This window comes from Pinus tabuliformis, chromosome 9 (genome assembly GCF_031772625.1).
Source record: "Pinus tabuliformis cultivar Carrire ecotype Pingquan chromosome 9, CPIR1, whole genome shotgun sequence".
NCBI classification, from domain to species: domain Eukaryota; kingdom Viridiplantae; phylum Streptophyta; class Pinopsida; order Pinales; family Pinaceae; genus Pinus; species Pinus tabuliformis.
Window position 1 is genome coordinate 1,780,062,142 of NC_142307.1, and position 25,064 is coordinate 1,780,087,205.

At 39.0% G+C, this 25,064-nt stretch overlaps 1 protein-coding gene across 1 annotated transcript; it reads right to left on the reverse strand.

Annotated features, from left to right (window-relative positions):
• Window positions 1-1,906: 1,906 nt before the first annotated feature.
• On the reverse strand, window positions 1,907-2,943 carry LOC149155894 (protein MIZU-KUSSEI 1-like). The gene has a single exon (XM_089441350.1). It carries the CDS (start codon window positions 2,883-2,885, stop codon window positions 2,043-2,045), a length of 843 nt encoding a protein of 280 aa, XP_089297476.1. The 5' UTR covers window positions 2,886-2,943; the 3' UTR covers window positions 1,907-2,042.
• Between the last annotated feature and the right edge of the window lie 22,121 nt (window positions 2,944-25,064).

The window sequence follows — 25,064 nt, forward strand, 5'->3', positions numbered from 1 at the left end:
TAAATTTATGTATAAAATCATATATCATCTATTAGAAATTTACCATTTAAATAAATTTGATTTTTATTTTACATACAATAAAAATAAAAGTATTCAAATTATTATTATTTTAATAAATTAAAAAAACATGTAAATTATAAATTAAGATAGTGAAGAAAAGTAGTATTCTAATTTCTATTTGTTATAATAAATTAAAAAAACATATAAATTATAAATTATGGTATTGAAGAAAAGTAGTATTCTATTTTGAAATTTTTGCAAACTATTTTTCAATCTAATTTGTGGATTTGTTAGAATCACAAACTTAAATTGTGAACCTTTACAATTTGGAGATTTTAAAATGTTGAATTAATATATGTAATCAAAACATAATTTAGAAAAAAAAAAAGACAAAATTAAATAATATGCAGTCAAAAACCTAATCTAAACCATAACAAAAAAATAATCCAAATTAAAACAAAAAAAACAAACAAACAAACAATAATAATAATGAGAACAAAAAAAATCATCGGAATAAAATTATGCATTGATTATCAAAGATATAACTCAAACAAAGGTTTATCTTTAACCTCTTTTATATTATAAATTTCACAGATTTACGATTAAAAATTCATGTATCTTTAAATAAAATTATCCTAAAATTTTATCTTCTTCATCCATAAGTGTGCAAGAGTCTGATTCGCTGCACTCATTTGTAAGGCACCGAATAATAAAAGCTGAGAAGTGTGAAAGTAAATATTAATCACCGAACAGAAATTTGATGATCATCATATGATTTTTCCATGTCCATATTACTTGGAACTATGGACAATAATACATGAATCAATGATTTCGCACAGGCCGTCAGACTTCATGAATCATGTTTTTGTGTTGCGCTTAACGTTCTAAGAATTCGGAAAGAAATTTAACATTCATGATTAAGAGATTTTTCAAGACAATTATATGAAAAATTATTGGTCTACGCGTTTCGAATCTTAATTTAAATTCATCATTAAATCAAAATTAAACAACTTTTTCCTATAAATACAAAGCCCTGGTGGGCATGCTAACAATTCCCCATAACAAAAGTAATGTAACTGAACTATACACAAGAGTAATGTAACTGAACTATACTCATTGCTGAGAAAGCAGACTTAGGAACAAGATCAATACTGGTTAAACATGTATAACTATTGAATGTTTATAGCTTTATCTCTGTTGATGCAGCTTTTGCCTGGTGGGGACGACAAGAGGTTGTTCTACGTCCAATCCTTCCTATCACTATATGGTGCCTTTGGAAGTGGAGGAACCTCAAAATTTTGGAGGATTCTACTATCTCCTCCAAATATGTTCTCTCTTCTTTTTCTGCACTCTATCTACCAATATGCTGAATGGTGCTGTATGCTTGTCTTTCTATGTTTCCATTTTGTTCATTTTGATACTTGACCGTCCGAGGGCGATCTCTTATAAATCCTTTGGTTATCTGTTTCATGATATGCTTTATACTCTATCGACCATCTCCAAAAATATTTCTAAATACAAATCTATCTGAATATTTTGTATATATACCCTCAATATGATATAATGATTTTTCTTTCTGGAAAAAAACTATTGAATAGAAGAACCCTACCTGTCTGCAAACTCCCTCGCTTCCAAATTTTACGCATTCATTCCAGTTAAAAATATACTCACCAATAAACCTAATTATTGTATTTATGAAAGGGTTAGTTTAATTTCAACCCGTAGTTATTTGAGTAGTGATAAGAGCAGTTTCGTTGAAATTACTTGAATTACATGGCTGTCTTATTCAAATCCTGAATTAAATACAGTAGTCTATGTCCATGAATTTACAGGAAAAATATTGCACATAAATAAACGTACAAAATTTTTGTACTGTCTGCTGCAGACATTGTTGGGTTGAAATTCCTTGAATTAAACCGCTGTCTTATTCAAATCCTGATACAGTTGTCTATGTCGACGAATTTACAGAAAATATTATACATAAATTTAGGGTACAAGAAATTTTTTTGGGTAGTGTGCTGCAGAGATGGATGGCCTGCCATCTAGGAACGGAGAAAGAATATACTGAGCTGCTGACCGGTGCTTCCCACAGGATTGATAAGGTGGAAGGACTCAGAATCCGGGGAGCCAACCACTCGTTCATACGTGGCTCTCATATACAGCACCTCTCCACCTCGCCCTTGTTCTGTCTCCGCATTACCAGATCTTCTCGGAATAACGCCTGCACCAGCGGAAACCGACTGGACGAGTTTCAGAATCGCGCGATCCCTCTCGGTAGGCTGGCGTCTGACAGCGAACCCGGCTCTTCGTCCATTGCAGTACATGGTCCAGACGGGGACGGCGAAGAGCGAGAGCGAGGGGGCTCCGTCAGATCGGTGCTTGTAGCATTCCAAGGTTATTCTCAGCAGGCCGTGCTGCATCTCCTTGGCCAAGGAGTGCGTGGGCAGCGCGAATTCCAGCAACACGAGCGGAGGGCCACGGGAGTCTTCTTGGATGCAGAAGCTGACGCGCCCCTTGCGCTGCCCGAAGATGGTGCCAGTAACGGTCGATCCCAGCGTGGTCGTGGCTGTTGTCGTGGACACGCCATCGTCGTCGTCGTCCGCCGAGGCCGTGCAGGCGCAGCAGGCGGGCAGCACAAACTCCACCAGAGATCTGAGAGACCTCCAGCATCTGACATCCTTCTCGCACTCCACGGAGGTGGTGCGACGTATTATCTGTATCCCCGCCCTGCTGCTCTCGAAGCTGCCTCCCAAATCTATGGCGGTCCTCATTATCAATGCGCCCTCGGCCTGATTGATCCTCGGATCCATCCCTTTGTACCGATTTTTATGAACCCATGCTGTCACTGGTGCGCGGTACGTGGGAACTGAGGCGATCACAGGCATCAAATCGAATGCCTACCAACCCGACATGCTTTCCGCAAAGAGCAGGGCGAGGATAGGTATCGTCCGTGAGTGGAAAAGAATTTAAAGGGCATGAATGCTACTGAAGCACGGATGTCTGATGATTGGCGACCGCCAGTCGTTACTGTGCCGCCACAACAGCCGACTCGTATTTAATTATAGCCCTTCAATGTCTTTTCAATCCCATTCAACAGACCTGTGTCCCTCCTTCACTCACGCCTTCCTTTTCACGTTTCACACGAGGAATGTGACTCCTCCGTGGCACGCTCAACCTTCGTATATTCTAATTTGGGATTAGATTCATATTAATCTTTTATGTAATTACACGGATCCAATACTTTGTAAATTTTGACTCTATACTATGAACCATGAAAAAAAATTACTAAAAAAGTTAAAGTCGTAGTCTATTTGTGGGTTAGAATTTAGCATGGAGTTGTATTTATGTAATTTTTTAGACTTTGGGGTCTTGGAATTTGGTAAAAAAATTTGAGATGAAATCTTGATTTGTGTTATTTAAACTGGTTTTTTAAATGTATATATAGATCCAACACCCTAAAAAATGATTTGTATCATCTAAATTGATTTTTTGTTGTATATATGGATTCAACACCCTAAAAAATCCCTAGGGCACTTCGATGGTGCATGGGTTAGCCATCAAACTTGTTATTTTAATAAATTCCAACCCCATTTTAAACCCGATAAAACCCTTCCAAAAAGTTACACTAAAAACAATTGAGATTGGAATCACATGAGTGGAAAACTCTTTACAATTCAGTGACGTAAAATTTTTTCAAAGCTTTAAATCCATATATAATGTTTAAAAAAAACAAACCAAAAAATGTAATTACAATTAATTGTTTTAAATTAATGTGACTCCTCCGTGGCACGCTCAACCTTCGTATATTCTAATTTGGGATTAGATTCATATTAATCTTTTATGTAATTACACGGATCCAATACTTGGTAAATTTTGACTCTATACTATGAACCATGAAAAAAAATTACTAAAAAAATTAAAGTCGTAGTCTATTTGTGGGTTAGAATTTAGCATGAGTTGTATTTATGTAATTTTTTAGACTTTGAGGTGTTGGAATTTGGTAAAAAAATTTGAGATGAAATGTTGATTTGTGTTATTTAAATTAGTTTTTTAAGTGTATATATAGATCCAACACCCTAAAAAATGATTTGTATTATTTAAACTGGTTTTTTGTCTGTATATATGGATTCAACACCCTAAAAAATCCCTAGAGCACTTCGATTGTGCATGGGTTAGCCATCAAACTTGTTATTTTAATAAATTCCAACCCCATTTTAAATCCGATAAAACCCTTCCAAAAAATTACACTAAAGACAACTGGGATTGGAATCACATGAGTGAAAAACTCTTTACAATTTAGTGACATAAAATTTTTTCAAACCTTTAAATCCATATTTAATGTTTAAAAAAAAACAAACCAAAAAATGTAATTACAATTATTTGTTTTGTCATATTCAAATTAAAACTTCCATATAAAAACTATTTAGAAAAAGCCAATTCCTAAATTGTATATTTTAAATATATTTCAATGGATTAAAATTCAAAAATCTCAAATTCAAAAATATTTATAAAAAATTGTATTTTGAATATCTATGTATTGTTATTGACTCACATAGATCATATTTATGTATTATTATTTTTAAAAGATAGTGACATGTCAAGAGGTTTGATTCCTCTTTGGTAGTTTGAAAATTAAGATGGATCTAGGCTGGTTTAATTTCCCTTTTTAAATAGATTATATTCCACATAAATATCATGAATTCTCAACACCATGAGTCATTTTTTTTACTGTGTTAAAATATTTACATTACATTAGGTCTCTCCACACAATCAAATATATCATATGAACCACGCTTGTTGGTTAGAAACACTTAGGCCAAAAATTTCTCTTCTATGATTTCTAAAAAAAACTTTTCTTAATTCATTATGGATTACAAAACCCTAAATACATTAATAACAATTTTCTTAATCACCCAAATTATATTTGATTTATATTATTTATATATTTATTTTTATTAAAAAAACATCAAATTTTCATTTTCATTTTAAAAAAATGAATAATAAAATAATAATTTTGTTTTAAATTTAAATAAAAGAACGTTAGTTAATACGTTATTGTCAATATTATAATAATATTGATAAAGTCCCAATCTACTCCAGTATTAAATTAATGTTTCAAATCTCTTTGTATAAGTAACATCTAATCTCATTAAAAAAAAAAAATTCCCTCCGAGTAAGGGAACAAGAAATATTTTTATAATAAAACAGTTTTTTTTATCTTCATTTAAAAAATTAATTAGAAATTAAATTGATTGCAATCTTTTTATTTAAGGTATTAGGTATCATTTTTAATAATAATTAATTTAAAATCACATCAGACATCAAATTGATAGAAACTCGTTTGTTTGAAAAACAAAGACATAACTTAATTAAATATCAAATTGATTTATGAAACTATGTTGATTAAGAAACAAGGAAAGACCCCCCTTCCCTGCTTAATTTATGGAATAGATATACCCTACTACAAAGATTCTCTCTTGCTTAATTTATGGAAAAGATTTTAATTAAAAAACTAATTTTAATTTTATATATATATATATATATATATATATAATTAATTAAAATATGTTATAATTTTATTTTAAATATATATATATATATATAATAGGAGTTTTTAGTGTGATTTTTTGGATTTTCGGGTGTACGAATTTTGTGGAAAGATTTGAGGTGAAATCTTGATTTGTGTTATTTAAACTAATTTTTTGACTTTATATATAGATTCAACACCTTGGAAAATCTTTAAGGCACTTTGATTACACAGGATTAAATTCCTACCAAATTTTAAAAAAATTACACCATAAAAACTTATAATAAAAACTTCCCAAAACATTAAAAACAACTCCTATCTACTAATTCTTTATATATATAACACTCGCAGATATAGATATTACATTCCGCATGGTCGACCTACAAGCAAATCTTCAAAGATATATATTCGGCATGGTTCCAGCAGATCGCAGTTACAGTCTGGCCTATAACATAATTTGGAATATCTAACACATTAATAGGATATATGTCCATACATATAATGGAGATATATGTTAAAAATTACATTCATTTTATTTTTATGGTAGATATACTTTATCCATCACTTATATGGAAGAAATTCGCATAGACACGTATATCCCTTTTTATTATATTGTTATATAAATCAATCAAGTTGATATTTGTATATAAACTAAGTTTATATATAGAGGTTTGGGATGCTTTTCAATTTTTCATTTATGGTGGAAGTGGTTGATATAATTTTAGTTTTTTTTTAATGGTAAATTTAAGTATATTAATTTTAGAAAATTATATTATATCATGATATCAGCTACTCTAAATTACGTCTTTTAAAGATATGGATTTAAAAATTAGGGTGATTTATAGGTTTTTTTTCTTACTCTTCCTCTTACGAACATCAATCCACTCACCAGGGTCATTCGGCACAATAGAGAATGATGTTGCTTCTTCAGATTGATGAGAGAGTACCAATGCATCCAGTTCAGCTCAACTCATAATGTCTTTTTCACTATTAGAATGATCTTACTAATGATTGCGCTTTTGCCCACAGACAACTAGAACAGTAATGGAAAATGTTTTCTCTTTGTCCTTTGATGGGATAACATCCTCTGCAGAGGGTTACATTGATGTAGCAGGGGATTGCCTATTGTCCTGAGAGGCTGAGGGGTTGGGAGATTGTTGTTGACTCTGAGAGTTGTTCATCTTTTGACTTACAGGAGTTTTAGACACTGTTGCTACCTTCGTATCTCTCCAACCATAGTAGCTTCTCTACGGTACCTTATTACTGAAAACCCCTTTTGAGGAGGGGCACACATTCTGAAGATGCCTAGGATTTTGGGAAATTTTGCATCTAAAGGTAGTATTTTCGTAATCCAATGGTTGGATATACTCATTTCCCTCTTGTGTTAGGACGATTTTGTTGGTTAAACCCTTGCTAAGGTCCATTCCATGCATATATAGACATAGCTTACAAAACCATTCGCTAATCTGTCACTATCTATTTTGATATAATAGCCAATAGAGTCACCAATGTCCTCTAGGATCTTTAGCATGCTCCAATGAAGGGGCAAGTTTTGGACCCTAACCCAAACTGGAGCAGGCAGGGACTTCATAGTTAGAGGATTAAAATATGGGAACCATGGTTGAATTGAAAGACCTTCTCAACCCCAAAACCAGGTCCCTAGATCGAGGACCTTTTTCTGATCCTCCAAATTTTTAAGTGAACCATGAAGTAACCATTCGAGCAATAAAAACAGATCTATTTTATGTGTCCAATTCTGGTAAACCCATTCTCTAAGGGCGGGTGATGAAGACCAGAAGCCATTAAAACAACATATAATGGCCCAACTTTCAAAATTTGCTAATATTTTTTTATTAATACTCTTGTTCACCTCTAATGTTGGGATATTCGATAAATGTTCCACCACAAAAGTTGAACCATAAATTTTCTTTGCAATCTGAGGATTTGGGTCTAGCTTTAGGGCTTCTTTGAAAGACATGGGTTGTGAAGAAGAAGAGGCCCCATTGCCCCTAGCACCTCCTCGCAGACATACAACAAGGGGGATAGTTGCATCTTGTTTAATATCGAAGGCTTTTAGATCACTTTCCACCTTCAACATCCTCCCTTCAAAGAGGAGTTTGAACACTCCCATAGGTATGCATATATGTTGTTGAATGCAGACAATAACAAAAGCTATAAGATCCTTCACTTTTACCTTAAAACATAGACAATCTTCAGTCAACGATCTAACAAACATGGAGTATATTTGAAGATCCTTGACCCCACACCCCTTGGCAGACTCTCTAGTTAGAGGCTTTCATAAAACATATTACAAACCTAACCAAACCCCAAATTGACTTGTCTGTTTGAATATTCGACAAAAACTTTATCCTTTCCACATTTTGAAGATTTAATCAGCAATCCATCCATCGTTGGTCTAAGAAGCAATTGATGCCCCTAGGGCTTTTTGGGTTGAAACCCTAGCAGACTGAAAGTTGTCTATTCAAAGAAGCACACATTCACACAGCCATTATGCTATTATAATCAAATTCTATTGTAAAGGGTACGTACCTTAGGTCCTATGTTTGAGAAGGCCTTTAGGGTCCAAACCCTTCTTGGATTTCCCTTCTTCTCTTTTGTCCTGCAAAACAACCAATTCAAAGAACACAACAGTATATGGACAAAACCTTATAAAGAAACCATGTTCATGTTATAAATAAAGGTAGTTAGTTATGAAATCCAAACAACCATTTACATATGAATTCTAAACATGACTATCATTAACATAAAAAAGATTCATTTCGGGAACCAATACATGTGTTTCTTTTATTATAGACAAATAAAGTACATAAAAAGGAATATTTTCACCTGAATCACCTTCAGCAGGCTCCAAGCAAAGCTTCCTTCCGGATCCGTTCCAGCCTCAAGCCTTTAACAAACTCCTTCCATGACTCTCTCCATGATGTCATAAATGGTGGATGAACATCAACACACAAGGAAACAAAGGTTTCCTGGACAAATGGGGGAAGTACAGAAGGCACAAGGGACTTCAGACCTGGTCAGGGGAAAAATCTCAGCATAATAACCTTTCTCTCTCTTCTCTCCTTCCTTAGGCCTTCCCTTTGAGGTCTTTTTATACCTCTCCCAAAGTAGTTTTTTAGTTGGGAGTTGGTTGGGAACAGTTGGGCCATGGGCACTAACAGGTGATCAGCAGGTAAAACCCGTGATCTCCGCCCGAAAGTAAGGAATTTTATATTTTTTTAAGTGTTTTAATACATATACGCGGGTTGGATATACACAAACCCGCGTATACACACGTTTAACTCAGGGAAATGTCGTGTATAAGGGATAAAACACTGTTTTTTAAATTTTAGGACCAGGTTTGGAAGGAGGAGTTGCCCTAGGCCATGAGTACAACATCACAAACCATAAGAGTGAGATTTGGAGCTATAACAGATGCCCCCTAATATATGAGGTCAGAAGGGGTACATGATGGCCGAAATATATTATGCGAGTACATGGAAAGGAAGTCTGTCAAAAACCGAGGAGGACTTCACCAGAATTCAGCCTGCCAAGCCACCAAAGGAGATCAGAAAGAAACATTGTCTGAGGCGGACATACCCATGCTCAGAAAAAGTAAAGCATGTCCGCATATCAAGTACAAGCGGATCCGCTAAGTATACAAGTATAAATGACTGAAAGATACATAATGGATCATCTGATCATAATGAACAAGTACATGTCTGAATATCACATATAAGACTGTCAATGATGTTGAAAGATGCAACGGATCACTGATCTCAAAGACTGATCCCAAAAGGTACCAACTGAACATGATGGAATAGGATGGTACTACACTGAAAACTCAAGTGCCAGCATATAGAATGTCGCCATGACTGCCTGCAACATATAAAGTAGAGTGGTATCAACTAGCAGCAACAGGAACAACTGTCAAGTGAACCAATGAATGCTGATACAACCTGAGGTCTTCACCGACCGCTTTGGTAAATTTCTACACCATGGGAATAAATGATCTGAATTCGACCATGTGAGAAATTGTTTGATTACCGGTCATTGATGTATACCGTTAACAAACGCGAGACTACTCACCGATAATGATAATGAGCGTCAAGGTACCCAGTACAATCTAACAAGTGTGAATAGATGAGATGGAGTTGAACACCTGTAAGAATCTATCGATCAGGAGACAATGATGATTTCCCATTGTCGATAACGAAGGATCTGCCACTAATGATTGCAAACCCCAAGGTACTGCCAAATGGACTCTAGATCTTTTCCCTAGAGCAATGAGTCGGAGTCGATAGGGAAAGATCCGCTAGAAGGAAGGCATTAAGGCATCCTTCATCAATCTAGCGCGAGTGTAACCCGTAGGCCAATAATGTGGAAGGAATCGGACGAAAAAGATGTAGTAACCCAACCGAAGTACGTTTCCGGCATACACAAGATGTGGCTAGCGCACGACAGAAACCCTCTGAACCAACCAATAATGAAAGCTGACACAGAGGCGAGGTATCCACCAATACGGTCAAATGGAAACCAAGGTACTGCATGAATCCCAATGTGTGATAATGTAAGCTGATTTCAAACACAAGGGAAACCACTCAGTCAAAGACCCATGATACTGATCGATGCTGAGCACAAGGTGACCTATCAATAATGAAAATAGGGCCAGGGTGCAGCTCTAGGCCTGTCCTCGGAGCAAGGTGTCGTCGTCGATAAGGACAAGACCTGCCAGCAAGAAGTCAATGGGGACCTTCTCAAACCGGCACGAGTAAAGGACCAATATAGCTGATGTGATGATAGACATGACTCTGACAACCAGGGATGGCCGACTGAAAAATGAGTCAAGAGACACCGCAGAGAGGCCGAATCAGGCTAACTTCCCTTGAACAAAAACACGACTCAATGTGACTATGTGGCAGCATATGATGAATCTGTATAAGTTCGCCATGCAGGAGGCACGAACGAACCCTCCATATGATTGGAAGAGATAACCAATCGGGGGAGCATTGACTCAATAACAAGGTTATGGCATACCTAAGTCAAACTAAATCCCACCCATGCGGAGGAGACTTTGTTTTGAGTGCTTTGTTCAAGGGTGACACAACTGACTCTAGCTACCAACAATAAATGGAAATACTGTCCCATTCCCGCTCTTTTTGGAATATTTAATTTTTTTGTCTTTTTCTGTTAAGCCGGAAAAAGAATAAAAGAATGCTATGGTACAGTGGAAAGAACGAGTGTCGGTGAAACAGATGATCTAGTTCATGGGAATGGAACGTTCCTATGCTCAATGCAGGGAGGTGAAAACTGGTCAGTGACACTCAAAGGTGTGTTCCTTCCACGGGTCAAGGTGTGTCAAGCTGCAGAAGTCAAAGGTATGCGAGGTTGATTTTGCAGTCGTCATGGTCAAAAGTTGGCTTAAACACGAGTCCAAGTGAAGCTGGCTCTAGGCCAAAAGGTGCAAGTGGTCAACATGCAATGCAGTAGTACAACTCAACACAAAGGAGCCTCTAGGGTATAAGGCCAGAACAAAGTGGAGAAGCTAAGAGGAATGACTCTTTAACGCATAAGTCATGGCGGGACTACAGAGGACTCCCGAGCCTACTCAATGGAGCATCATGGGCAACAAATGTCAGTGAGGTGCTAACTATGATGCCCATGTAAAGGATGGCTCTACCATCGTGTCATGATTTAAAGAATCGGCGAGTGAAGATGGCTTATGAACCATAACACGATGGGATCGACCCTATGGCAGATGTATCGGCAAATGGAGGCTAGTATGCATAATGCAATGGAAAAATGGTGTCCCTAATCTATATGCCAGTGAGAAAGCGATACCTGCCATGACGGGTCAGCAGTCACGGAACCGTCTCGAAACTGAAAAACATCCAAAATGTCCTGAAAAACAAACCATTCTCGACATTCCAAGCTCCCAAGTTAAAAGTCACATGAGGCCAAACAAAATAAATTTTTGAAAAAATTTTGCATTTTCAAAACTTATAAAAAGCATTTTGGACTCACCATTTTTACCATTTGAGTTTGAAAGCAAAGGATTTGGAGCAAAAGGAACAAACTTCCCACAGCCAGATTCAACCATTCAAATTCGTCAAAGACCTCCATGTAACTCTTATACTTAGCTTTCCCGGATGTGGGTGGTTTTAGTGCGTAACAGGTCAGTGGCTCGTCACAAGGGCAAGTGGCAGCCCGGACGAGCCACGTATGCCAGGACTGGGATTCATTTAAGAACGGAGGCGATTGTTCATCTGCGTGACTTCAGATGAGTCCTTTCGGCATTTACTGCTCTTCTTGGTAGCGGGAAAATGGCGTTACAAAGCCATGGCATCTTTGTCATTCTCTCACAGCTTGGCATAAGGTTTGGGTGCTCGGAGGATGTGTTGGCTCACTCTTTGGTTCTGAGGGAGGTTGAGAGGGGGTATTCCTGTTCTTTGAACAATTCGGGGATGTATGGCATCTCTGTCATTCTCCCGCAGTTTTGCATAAAGTTTGGGTTCTCGGAGGTTGTGTTGGCTCACTCTCTGGTTCTGAGGGAGGTTGCGAGGGGGTATTCCTGCTCTTTGAACAATTCGGGGATGCAGCGTGAGCGCCAAAGGATGATAAGCAGGCGCGGAAGCTCCAGAGGTCGGGCTTCGTCTCAGAGGCAAGCTCCTTCCCCCTCCTCCTCAATTGAGGTTTCTTCCGACCGCAGACGCTCCAGGGGACGGGCAGTTGGCCGAGGTAGAGCAGCGGAACACCGAGAAATTATGGAATGTGGGCACTCTGCGCATCCCATGGTGAGATATCGTATTCCATGTACTCTGTCAAATTCAACTTTTTTTGTTACGGTTTCGGTGGAGCATTGCAGCAATCCTGGTGGTCAAGAAGATGCTTTACAGGCAAGCCCTCCTCGGATTCCTGGGTTGGCTCCCACAGTAGACATGCACGTTCCTGCCGTAGATATGCTGCGCCCCGTCCAAGAAAGCTTCTCCCCAGATCCTGGGGCAGGCCCAAGTGAACCTACGCAGCGAAACACTCTCCCCAAACCGGACATCCCCAAGCAATTCAGATGCAAAACGGAGGAAGATCCGCACACCACTGATGATGACTAGCTCGCTCTGCAGTTCGCCACAGGTCTCTGAGAAAGGAATTTTTTCACTGTCTGCTCTCACCGCTATCTTATATGTGTCAGGTCTATGTCCTTATGTATTTCGGTCCTTATCTGTTACAGTGACGGATATCCATATTTGTTCCAGTCTTTATGTGTTTCAGTTTCGGCTAATCATGTATGTTCAGTGTCGGTCTCATGTACTGTCGATATGGTTCAGTGTCGGTCTTATGTAATTTTGGAGATGATTATTCCTGAGCATTCTGTCATTCTCTCGACAGGAAACACAGGGCTACGGCTCTGTTGTAACACTGATGATGTAAATTTTGCCTTTTTTGTAATATAATAGATTAGTTTGATTCAGAAAAAAAAAAAAAAAAAAAAAAAAAACTCTTATACTTAGCTTGCAATTGATTGTGACAGGTTTTAAGATTTTTGATTGATGTTTCACCGTTGAAATTTTGTCAAAAATTTCCCTGCAGCGTATACGTGGGTTGGTAATATTGAACCCGCGTACACGCAGGCCCTATACGCGACTGTGTGCACAGGGACCCGCGTATACGCCGCGAACCATTTTTAAACAAAAACTAACGGTTTTAAATCGATTTTTTCTCAGGATGCCTGTCACGTGGCATGAAAGAGAGCACGCAGCAGTAGATAATGAAGTTATGAACAGTCCTGAAGCATTAGATGCCCTACGGGGATGTGGTTTGCTTAAATTTTTCAAACTGCCAAATATGAAAGCGAACACGCGTCTGCTTGAGATGCTCATTGATTATTGGGATGTCGAGGAGGAAGCCTTTATGATCGATCAGATGCCGCTCAGGGTAGAAGTGGAGGATATCTATTTTATCACGGGCCTTTCCCGAAGGGGAGAGGTAGTACATTCCTGGGGTAGGACACGGAGTAGCCTCACGATAGAGGACTATGTACAGATATACTGCCCGAGACATCCCAAGAAGGTTGGGAGCCAGATTTCCATCACACATGTGGCGAGTTTATCACTTAGGATAATCCTGTTCACCATAGCTCGAGTGAACGGATCATCCTCTCTGCATCAGGTGTCACAAGTCATCATGAGCGTGGCAGTTGACTGTCTCACTACTGTGTTCGACTGGTGTACTCCTCTCCTGGCCAACATGAAGAGCCAGCTCACTTCTATCAGGAGGGGATAGACCAAGAACTTTGGATATGGGACTATCCTGTGTACTTTCTTTTTCGAGAAGGTTCCCGCACTCCGCCCCAGGGTAGCAGTTTCCATCAGCACCCCACGTGATCCACGCATGGGCCGGTGGGCCGATCTGATGAAACGTCTGGGGGGTGGGGAGGTCCCAAGGACTGCCTTCAACGATGATTTCTTCACCTGGTGGGATCAGCAGATCATCACCGTGGATGACTACCCCTATGCTGGGCTGGATTTCTGAGGAGATCCTGATCTAGTGTTACCACCGAACGCAACATGGGGCGAGATTGGTAAGAATTTTTTGATTTTATGATTTTTTTTTGGATTTTTCAAATATAATGATGCATTTTGAAAAATATTTTTGATGAGATTCAAATGACTGATATGATGATCATGTTCCAGATATTGGGCCGATACGACCATATGGGTTCCCACGGCATGGACGGCGCGGCCGAGGAGTCGAAGAGGTGGCTGTGGATATAGAACGGACTCTAAACAACGTCCAACGACACTTGGCGAGGCTGAGCTGCCGAGTCCCGATGGCCGCCATAGAGGACCTTCCTAAGGATATGCAGCGTCATGTGGTTGGCATGCCACGTGACTGGGTTCGCACTTTTCGGCGTGTGGCCAATGCGATAGTTACATACTTAGACGCTCATCCTAAGTCGAGGCATTAGATATGCCGGACATGATTATGGGCATTTGAGTCCCAAATTTTGTATATTTTTGGACACACATATGTACACTCGAGACGCTTTATGATATATATATATATATACAGTTTGACTTTTTGATGCTTGATTTTATTATGATGAATGATTGATGTGCCAGTCTAATGCCTGATTAGCGATAGAATTAGCTAACCAATTATGAGATCTTGGAATATGCAAATAATTAATATAATTAAATGATCTTTGCAACAACCTCACCCTTAAATACTGGCGATATAAAGGTGGATCCCGTACCCGATAAATGTTATTTAATTGAGACATTATCAATTGAGAATCAAGATATACTACCAACGAGTCGATCCCATGAGAGATTGCCTCGGATAATAAATTAATAACGGCAGTATACTCGGCCATGTTGTTTGAAGCGGGACCGGTACACACGCCTCTTGATGCCATCAATTGACCAGTTGGATAATAGAGTACCCAAGCTGCGGAAGCGAGATTCTGAGTGTGCCGATTAGCACCATCGGCAAACCCAAAATAGACCAAATCATCCATCAACACCTACCACAGCAGACCAAAAAGTGCTGATATCAGAAAACTCTCTACGATATATGTACAAATATACATAAAATACAAAGAAGCCATTGCTTGGCCGAAGCTAAGCAAAACACTTCCTGAGGTAGAGCCCGTCAGGGGGCTCCGCCACCTTACTCCTAGGGATGTTTATAAGTACAATTATCGAACCAATCAATATACTTTCTTTGGCAAATGACTGTTTTGGAGCCAAAGGGATCGTAACATCACTAGTCGAACTGGAGGACCGAGATTCGACTTCATGCACAGGGGAATGAAAACATGACCGACGATGTAGATCATCCAAAGGTTGATCTACAGCCGTCATTGCTTCGAATATTGCTTCGTCCGATGGAAAAACAATATCCGAGCAATCTGAGGCAGAGGTGGAATCAAGGGTCCAAAAATGAGCCACATTACCATCTATCTCTTTCCAAGAGGAAGGAGTAGAATGGTTATCTACAGAGTTATCGATAGATTCACATATAGGTTCAATACAGACATAAGAGATTCTATTCCACCCGCCTTATCGTCATATGATGTGGTCACAAATGAAGCTAAGGGTCTAGGATCCGAAGAATAAGGAGTTTGAACAAACTCTCTCCATAAAGGGTCCCTGGAGGATGAAATTGTATCTATTCTAGCCGTAGGAGGGGGAAGATCAAACGTACCCATTAATGAAGAGTACATCTCGACTCCTAAATTCTCAATAGGCGGACGGGGTTATCCACTAAGGGAATAGTAGAGTCAGAAGTTGCTCGAGGATCAACTGGAGAATAGTCCAATTGGTCAACCTTAACGATTTTCCCTTCATGAGGAAAGCAAACGACACGAAACAGAGTCGAAACAATGACTTCCATTTCGTATACCCAGTTCCTTCCTAAGAGGAGATTATAGTCTAGGTTAGCATCTATGACCTCTACTTCAATATTAACGACCTTTCCTCCAACACATATAGGAAAATCCGGGATAATCCCATATGGCCTATGAGAATGACCATCAAATGCTATCAATAGGGTGGGTGAAGGAACAACCAACAGTGATCCAATGGCCTTCCAGCATGACATAGACATGACACACGTGGAAGCTCCCTCATCTATAACCGTCCGAAAAATATTTGTTTTCTGATAGGTAGACTTTATCTAGAAATCCATGTGATGAGGAAGTCTCTTTTTGACATTATTCATATAAAAAATGAGAGCTAAAGAATTACTTGAATCCACTGCCCCCATTGCCGATAGCAAGGCACTTCGTTGAGCAGGACACGACTGGAGAACCTCTAAAGCAGACATAGCACATGGACTCTGAGCCAGATCCTCGACAATGGAGTAATTCTGGGCTGCCCTAATATTAGGGTTGATAGTCGCGCGTTTTGCGGAACCTTTCGGTACCCGAGGTATAGTCTCGACAGAAGGTCGCTCAATATGAAGTGGGTTGTTAGTTTCGGGAACTGATTTACCCTTGGAAGTTTCACCTTCACCATAATCGCGTGACTGTGTGGTCACATTAGCGTGAGCACCCATCATGAAAACGTTTGATGACTTGTCCCCTTCCTGGTTGCCCCCTGCGGAGGTACCAGGGTTTGAACTCGCGCCAGCAAGAAGTTGCTGCCCTTGGGGAAACGGGTTGGTTAACACAGCTTGAGAACTAGAAGTCCCTTACTGTCCTAACAAGTGCTAAGCGTCTTGAATCTTGGGGCAGAGATGAGTTAAATGGTCTCCACTGCATAACTTGCATGGAAACTTGACTTTCTTTCTCGACTCATTTCTACCACCACCAGCGTTGTTGCCAGATTTATTTGCATCAGGCTTCCCATCCTGGTTCTTTTTCTTACCTCGTCCTTTCTTTTTCCCATTGGAATTTTGATTTCCTTTGGGGTTATCAGATTGGACGACATTAATTGAAGAAGTTTGGGAAGCCGGGGGATTAGACAATGTGACTTGGTTGTTAGAAGCAGTTTGTAAGGACAACTACTGCAATTGATTCAACAAGTTCATGGTAGTTGTGTCTACTGACCCAACGATACCATCTGCGTGCGGACCTGGCTTCGACTTAGCTACGTCAACCTTAGACCCAGGAGCATCTGGCAAGTATTTTTGTAGGATCCCAGATTGAGAGTAGATCAATTCTAATTGCTGGGCCCTAAAAATGGCTTGCTCCTCAGAATAGACTCCAGACATGGAGACATCCTTGGAGATCTCGGGTTGTAAAGATTTCAAAAACCACTCGAGACGGTACTCCGGAGGGATTTCGACTTTAATGAGCCTCTTTCTCCGTCTCCATTCCTGAATATGGTCAGAAATGTGAGTTGCCTTATCCTGACGAAAAGTGGCCAGAAGTTCAGTTTCGGCATCATAACGGACAGGCAACTGGAAATGATTTAAGAAAATATTGGCTAAGTCAGCGAAAGATGTAAAGCTGCCCCCTGGCAACTCTATATACCATTTGGCCACATTACCAGTCAAGGTGCGCTGAAAGAGTCTCAACCTAATCGAGTCATCGATAAGGGAGTTAGATGAGCACCACAAATGGAATGTGGTTACATGGTCGCCTGGGTCTTCACCGCTCTTCCCTTCGAATTTTGGAATGTCCGAAGGGAGTTTGGTTGGGACTGGAGGCCAGGCCGGATTGTATTTGATTGGGTCATTTGTTAACTTAGTGAGATCTGGCAAGTTCAACGTTGCCAGAAACAGAAGCCTAGGAGGACCTTGGGGATTCCACCCAGACTGGGCAGAACTCCCAAAGTTCTGAAAAGATTGTCCTAGATTTTGGGAGGCACCAGGCTGCCTGAAGTAACCTGTAGAACCGGCTGAACCAAAAGGCAAGCCTTGTGATCCAACAAAATTCGGAGTTTGACCAACTCCGGCCGCAAAACCTCCATAACCAGCAAAGTTTCCTCCTAAAGGATTATAAGGGGTTGATAACCCCTGATAAGGATTCCAAGCCGAAGCTAGGGGAGGAATACTTTGAAACAAACTAACCGTGGAGTACGGCCTATTCCCTTGTTGGCCGATAAACAGATTCCTAGTTCCCGCGCCACTGACCCCAGGGTTATTCCAACCTTGGAAAGGATTGCTGCTTTGTTCTACAGAAGAAAAAGGCATGGATCCTATCGTCAGGTTGGAATGTGGTATATGACCACTTCCGAAAGGAAAACCCTGGAATGAAGCCGATCCGCCCATCATGGACGTAGTGGCACTAAACGGAACCGATGGAATACCCTGTGAGTGGGTGCCAAATGGGAAGAATCCAGTACCAAAAGCATTGGTTTGGGCATTTCCACTCATGGACGGAATGGAGGTAGACCCAACTAAAGATGTGCTAGTAAAAGATCCAAACAAGGAAGCAGAGGAGATGGAAATCATTCCTCCTCCTTGCACCGATGTTGGAGTTTGCATAGTCGTAGCACTTGTAGAAGCCATGCTTCCAGTAGTGGTCATCGATGGTAAGCGTGTAGCATAACCTGGACTTGACGGTCTATGCGTCGGAGTCCCAACGTATTGTAATACATCTGGATGACTAGATGGTAGTGGAGAATTTAGAGCTGCTAATGACTCTGAGAGTTCTTCTACCTCTATGTTATTCTCCGCTTGAAAGAGAACTCGAGAAAGGACTGGAGTGTCCCTCTCTTGTTTAGAAGTGCTAGGCCTTGCTTGAACACTAATGCCCCCGAGAGGAGGATCAATCCCCGATGCGTCAACCGGTGTGGGACGGAACCCACCGGTAGTATTACCTCTGTGCCTTCTAGGAGAAGGCTCTAAACTTGGTGGTGAAAGACCACGAAGTCTTCGAGACCGTCTGGGAGATCGGTCAGCCACTTTGAATTTTTTGTTATGATTTAACTAAAGACTCAAAAAATTGAAAGCTAGGCCAACTAAGAGCACAGAGCACACACTATAAAGTCTCTAAGGATAACAGCCAGTCAAACAACTTCCAAGTATTTCCGCTCTGGGTGATTAGAACCGGACACCAAAACACAAGAAAGTGAATTAAGGGGCCTTCTGAAGATAGTCTGGGATGATGAGGGCCCAGTCCTATCAGCGAAGGTATCAGAGGAAGTTACGCTGACCTCCTAACAACACCCTGCGCCGGTGCAAGCCCCCAAGCTTCGCAAGGGTGCCCTCCAGTAGTACTATCGAGAGTGATGCAATGTCGACCTCAGGTGCCACGGGATTCCCCTCCGCAGCCACCTGTGTAGATCCCTAGGAGTAGCAACTATGGATACCAACTCGTCGCAGAAGCCAGGCGGAACAGTTGTGAGGTAAGTTCGGACAAGTAGGAAAGGGGGTATCTCTCTTCCCTGTCTTCACAGACCCTCATGATTAACACCCAGATCTGGAGCTTTCCTGGTCTTCCTAACGCTATTGGATTTTCTCTCGTTATTCAGACTCCTACGTTTGACGTTTATATGGCCTTGGAGAGTTAACTCTCCACTCGCCTAATCCAAGGCCCTAAAATCCTAAACTTGTTGGTGTAACTGACTAAAACAAAAAGTTCTAGTGAATTTTAGTTAGCGCTTGATTTTAAAATAGGCTGTTCTTTAAGTCACAAGGTAATGGAAGTGAAACTAGTGGTGTTTTTTGACGCAAAAGAAATTAATAAAAACTTAACTACATGCACATGCACTTTTTCGTTTTTCGATGAAGAACAATTTCTATAGGGTTCAGAGGAAATTTTAATAAAATAATTTTTTCTTTTCTTTTCGTTAATTCATGCTTCACACTCACAAAAGTTAACAACTCTATGTATGCCTAAAAAGGTATGCAAATATATCCTAATGCAACAAATATATGCAGATGCAAGATTTAAAACTACTCTAACAACAAAAGATGAAAGTTGCTTGCTTATGAATCTTTATCTTGCCACTTAAAATGTCTAGATGGAATATGAGATGCTACTATTCATTTCTTCTAAACACTAAAAACAAGTTCTAAGACAAACATAAAGCACTTTCACTCACTAAAAGGAAACCAAATGAAAACCAAGTTCAAGAAAGCAAAGCTAAGTTTTTCAAAATATTTTCTTCAAAAGCAACAACAAAAGAGTATTTTCAAAAAATGTTCTCAACAACACTGAAACTTGTGATTGAAGAATAGGCAATCAAACACTTTTGCAAGTTGACACCACACAACGAATGAAAACTCAACAAAAATAAATGTGTTTAAAAGTGCTCTTAACAATCAAAAGCAGCAATGAAAGCTTTGGCAATGAAAACCAAAAAGATCAAAAAGACAAATTCCAATAAAGTGTCAATCAACAACTTTTCATGAAACAAAGAAGTGGATGGTCACAAAAAGCGGTTTTTGTCAAGCAAACAAAAAGTCACCAAAAGCAAGGTTAACACAAAGATTGAGATCAATCTTCCTACCCTGATGAATCAGAGCAACCAAGATTCCTAGCAAGAAATCGTGCATGCTTTAGCAAAAACGATGACGCTTGCAATCAACAAAAAACAAGACCAATACTTCTTATACTCAGAGAGAATTCGGAACAAGATGCTCGCTGTAAAACAAATAACTGATACTGGAAAATGATTGTTTCAGACTGACTCAAACTACCAGACAGACCTTCAGAGACAAGAAGATTTACAAATCTTGAAAATTGCAAGATATACGCGACTGTACTTATGTACAGAATGCGTGTATACGCTACTGTAACTAAGGAAACCTGCGTATACACGGGTTCACTTAAAGCAACATGTGCACATACGCCTCTGTAACTAAGAAAAACAACGTATATAAAAGGTTTCAAGAAAAAAAAAAACAAACTGAAGAAATTGGCAAAACTTAAAGTTAAAAAACAGACCATATAACAACAGCAAACAAACAGGCAGCTGAGCCCTAATTGGCTTGAAAAACACCCAAACTAGGAACAACAAGAGTGTTGTCCCCAGCGGAGTCGCCAATTCTATTGGAGGGAAATGTTCCCCTAGGGATTTTTGGGTTGAAACCCTAGCAGACTGAAAGTTGTCTATTCAAAGAAGCACACATTCACACAACCATTATGCTATTATAAGCAAATTCTGTTGTAAAGGGTACGTACCTTAGGTCCTACGCTTGAGAAGGCCTTTAGGGTCCAAACCCTTCTTGGAGTTCCCTTCTCTTTCGTCCTGCAAAACAACCAATTCAAAGAACACAACAATATATGGACAAAACCTTATAAAGAAACCATCTTCATGTTATAAATAAAGGTAGTTAGTTATGAAATCCAAACAACCATTTACATATGAATTCTAAACATGACTATCATTAACATAAAGAAGATTCATTTTGGGAACCAAGACATGTGTTTCTTTTATTATAGACAAATAAAGTACGTAAAAAGGAATATTTTCACCTGAATCACCTTCAGCAGGCTCCAAGCAAAGCTTCCTTCCGGATTCGTTCCAGCCTCAAGCCTTTAACAAACTCCTTCCATGACTCTCTCCATGATGTCATAAATGGTGGATGAACATCAACACACAAGGAAACAAAGGTTTCCTGGACAAATGGGGGAAGTGCAGAAGGCACAAGGGACTTCAGACCTGGTCAGGGGAAAAATCTCTGCATAATAACCTTTCTCTCTCTTCTCTCCTTCCTTAGGCCTTCCCTTTGAGGTCTTTTTATACCTCTCCCAAAGTAGTTTTTTAGTTGGGAGTTGGTTGGGAACAGTTGGGCCACGGGCACTAACAGGTGATCAACAAGTAAAACCCACGATCTCTGCCCGAAAATAAGGAATTTTATATTTTTTAAGTGTTTTAATACGTATACGCGGGTTGGATATACACAGACCTGCGTATACACACGTTTAACTCAGGGCAATGTCGTGTATAAGGTATACAACACTGTTTTTTAAATTTTAGGACCAGGTCTGGAAGGAGGGGTTGCCCTAGGCCATGAGTACAACACCACAAACCATAAGAGTGAGATTTGGAGCTATAACAGCAATCTGTCAATTATTGGTAGAAGAAATATTCCAAAAACTCCACAGTTGATCCATAATCCGCAATAAGAATTCCTTCCAAGAAATTTGACAAACATATTGTAGGAAATCATCTTGCTTATACATTTAATTAATCCGTGTGCACTCAGAAGCACATATGGTGCTCGAGAATCCAGGTAGGTTGAAAAGAAGACGTTTAAGTCTTGAACCTCGTCAAGCTCTAGGCTCCCATTAAGACCAAAATAGGAAAACCTAACCAGACCTGTACCAAAAATTTCTTTGATCGCATCAATGCAAGCTTCTCCGCCTAGGTTGCTAATCTTTGCATAATCTGTCATACCCAAGCCATAGGTAGAGGATTATGGAGGGTCAAGAGCCTTCATCCTCACTGAAAACCAATTCTCCAGGATCAAATCGATGGATCCGTTGAAACTTGCAATGTAAGCTTGACATATGGTGATCACCATTTTTAAAATATGGTATTGATGGAAATCCACCGTTAATGAGAAATGTGTTTTAAGAAAAGAAAAAAGGGTTGATATAACCTAAGTTGATATATTTACATATATCATATTTTCTCTGTTATAGGTTTGGGATGTTTTTCAATTTTTCATTTATTACAGTGGTTGTTGTTGTTTTTCATATTTAATTTGAACATGTTAATTTTTTAAATGTTTAAAAGTTTTAAATTTTTAAAAATATATATTTCTTACTCATTTCTATGAAAAAATTAATACATAATGTAAAATTAAATAATAAAAATATTATACCTCGTAATATTTCATCTTTCAAAATTATCAAAAATCTAAATTTAAAATGGATTCATATTAATTATATTTTTAAATTATGTTAATAAAGTATATAGGTGTGTGTGAGAGAGAAAGATAACATTTACTTTTATAATAATTTTCTTTTTCAATCTTTATTTAACTAATATTAATGAGAAGTATCATATTTTACGATTATTTTTTTCCTTAAATTTCATCATTAATTTTTTTCAAGGCTCAAACTTTATTATCATAATGAAATTATATAAGTCCAAAATATTTGCTCGTTAATGGCTTGCCACTTGGAAAACCATATCATTGAAAAGAAAATAAAGCATCTATCTAAAAAAGCCCAAAGTTCACAATAGTAATTTCAAAAGACAACGTAGCCCAAGGATTCTCAAATAATTTGCTATCATCTACTTTTGAATAGAAATGAATAATGTTTCAAATCATCCTTCAGAGAACTGGTAAAATAAAAAACAATGAGACTGAAAACTAGACATCATGAAAAGAACTAAGAAGAGGTGAAATCATCCACCTGAATTGGGTTGAGATCCTTAGGGGATGCAACATCTCAGACCATCTCTAGGCACCACACTTACCTCAATCTGCTTGAGGTGCTAGTTCATGTCTTTTTACTAAAGCACCATGTCATTTAGGACCGATAGGATCTCATTCTTAGCATCATTACGGCCCAAAAAAAATGCCCAAATAATGAATTCATCCTCCAATAAAGGTCAATTGTAAGCAATTATTGGTGCTCCCAGCCATAGGTATGACTAGTGTTTGACACACATTGCTACACATCCTCCAGAACTATAGAGTTTAGTAGGAATCTTTTTTCAACACCAATATCAACTTCAAACTCCCTTATCTCCCTGTGGAACCGCAACAAAATATGTTCCCTAATACATTTCCTTCATGCGAGCTCGAGAGCCTCCTTGTAAATTGTGTCCCCCATGTCCTCTCCAACACAACACTTGATAATAAACCATTTTGGAAAACAAGGAGAAGCGGATAGGAACCAACTTCGGCAAAAGGAGCAACTAATAAAGACTAAGAAATAGAGAGAATGCACACATGAAAAAAATATATGGCCACTGGGAGGGACCATGGAAAGCTGGGAAAAGACAAAATTGTTATGAATGGAAAGGAGGGATAAATGCTTGAGATCCCACTATGTAGAAATTTTGAATAATATGACACATATTCACAGAGATTATCCTGATTATACACTTATAAGCGGAACATGCATAACACATAACCTCCTATACATTGATCATCAATTTACAGAAGCAGAAACATTCACAGGCGTACATAGAAGCATCAATCACACATATCAACACAATATTTTCCTGGGGAAATCATCTCGCTAAAAACCCCAACTATCTGTATATTATAGTGATTGAATCATGTAACAATACATAGTACAATACTCCTCACAAGTACTCAGTACTATCTCCACATGCTACACACAATACAACTCAGATCTGATCTCCAAATCTCCCCCGTTGCTTGCCTGCCTCCACAACTCAATACCTGCTCAAGAATGAATGAGAATGGCTGATCCAAACTCCTTTTTACCTTGTGAAAAGCACCCACACTATAAATCACGTGAGCACAAGCTATATTTCACTTCGTATTGGCCCACACTACGCAGAGATCATTGGCATAACTCAATCCCATGCATGTGCACAATCTCATGCACAACTGATAGCAATCTCAACCTCTAACACCTGTCTCCACTAAACTGTACATGCACTGAGTTAACTGATGTATTCTTCAGTTGCATTATGAGTTAATAATTAGTGAATTAATTAGTAACTAATTCACACAACTAATCACTTAGTCTATTGGCCAGTTAGACTAAATACAACTAGTTCAACTAAGTCAAACTGAACACAACTCCATTAACTGCTCATCCAACTCCACAGAACTCAACCACATGAGTTCTAACTGATGTCATGCATGTAATAGCTCAACTAACTCATAAAGAAAGCATATTTCCTTCTGACAGCTGCATGTGCCACATCTGTAGCTCAAACTGAAGTTCTCCAAGAGGATAAGATAAAGTTTATAGTCTAAATATTATTATGAGACAATAATATTTGACTTTTCTATTTTTGACTAGCAGTCTAAAAATAGACTCTGATCACTCCTGCTGTGATCACTCCTACTGTGATCACCCCTGCTGTGATCACCCCTGCTGTGATCACCCCTGCTGTGGTCACTCCTGCTGTGATCACTCCTACTGTGATCACTTCTGCTGTGATCCAAAAATAGACTTTGTGCCATAATTTGCCTGCGGGCC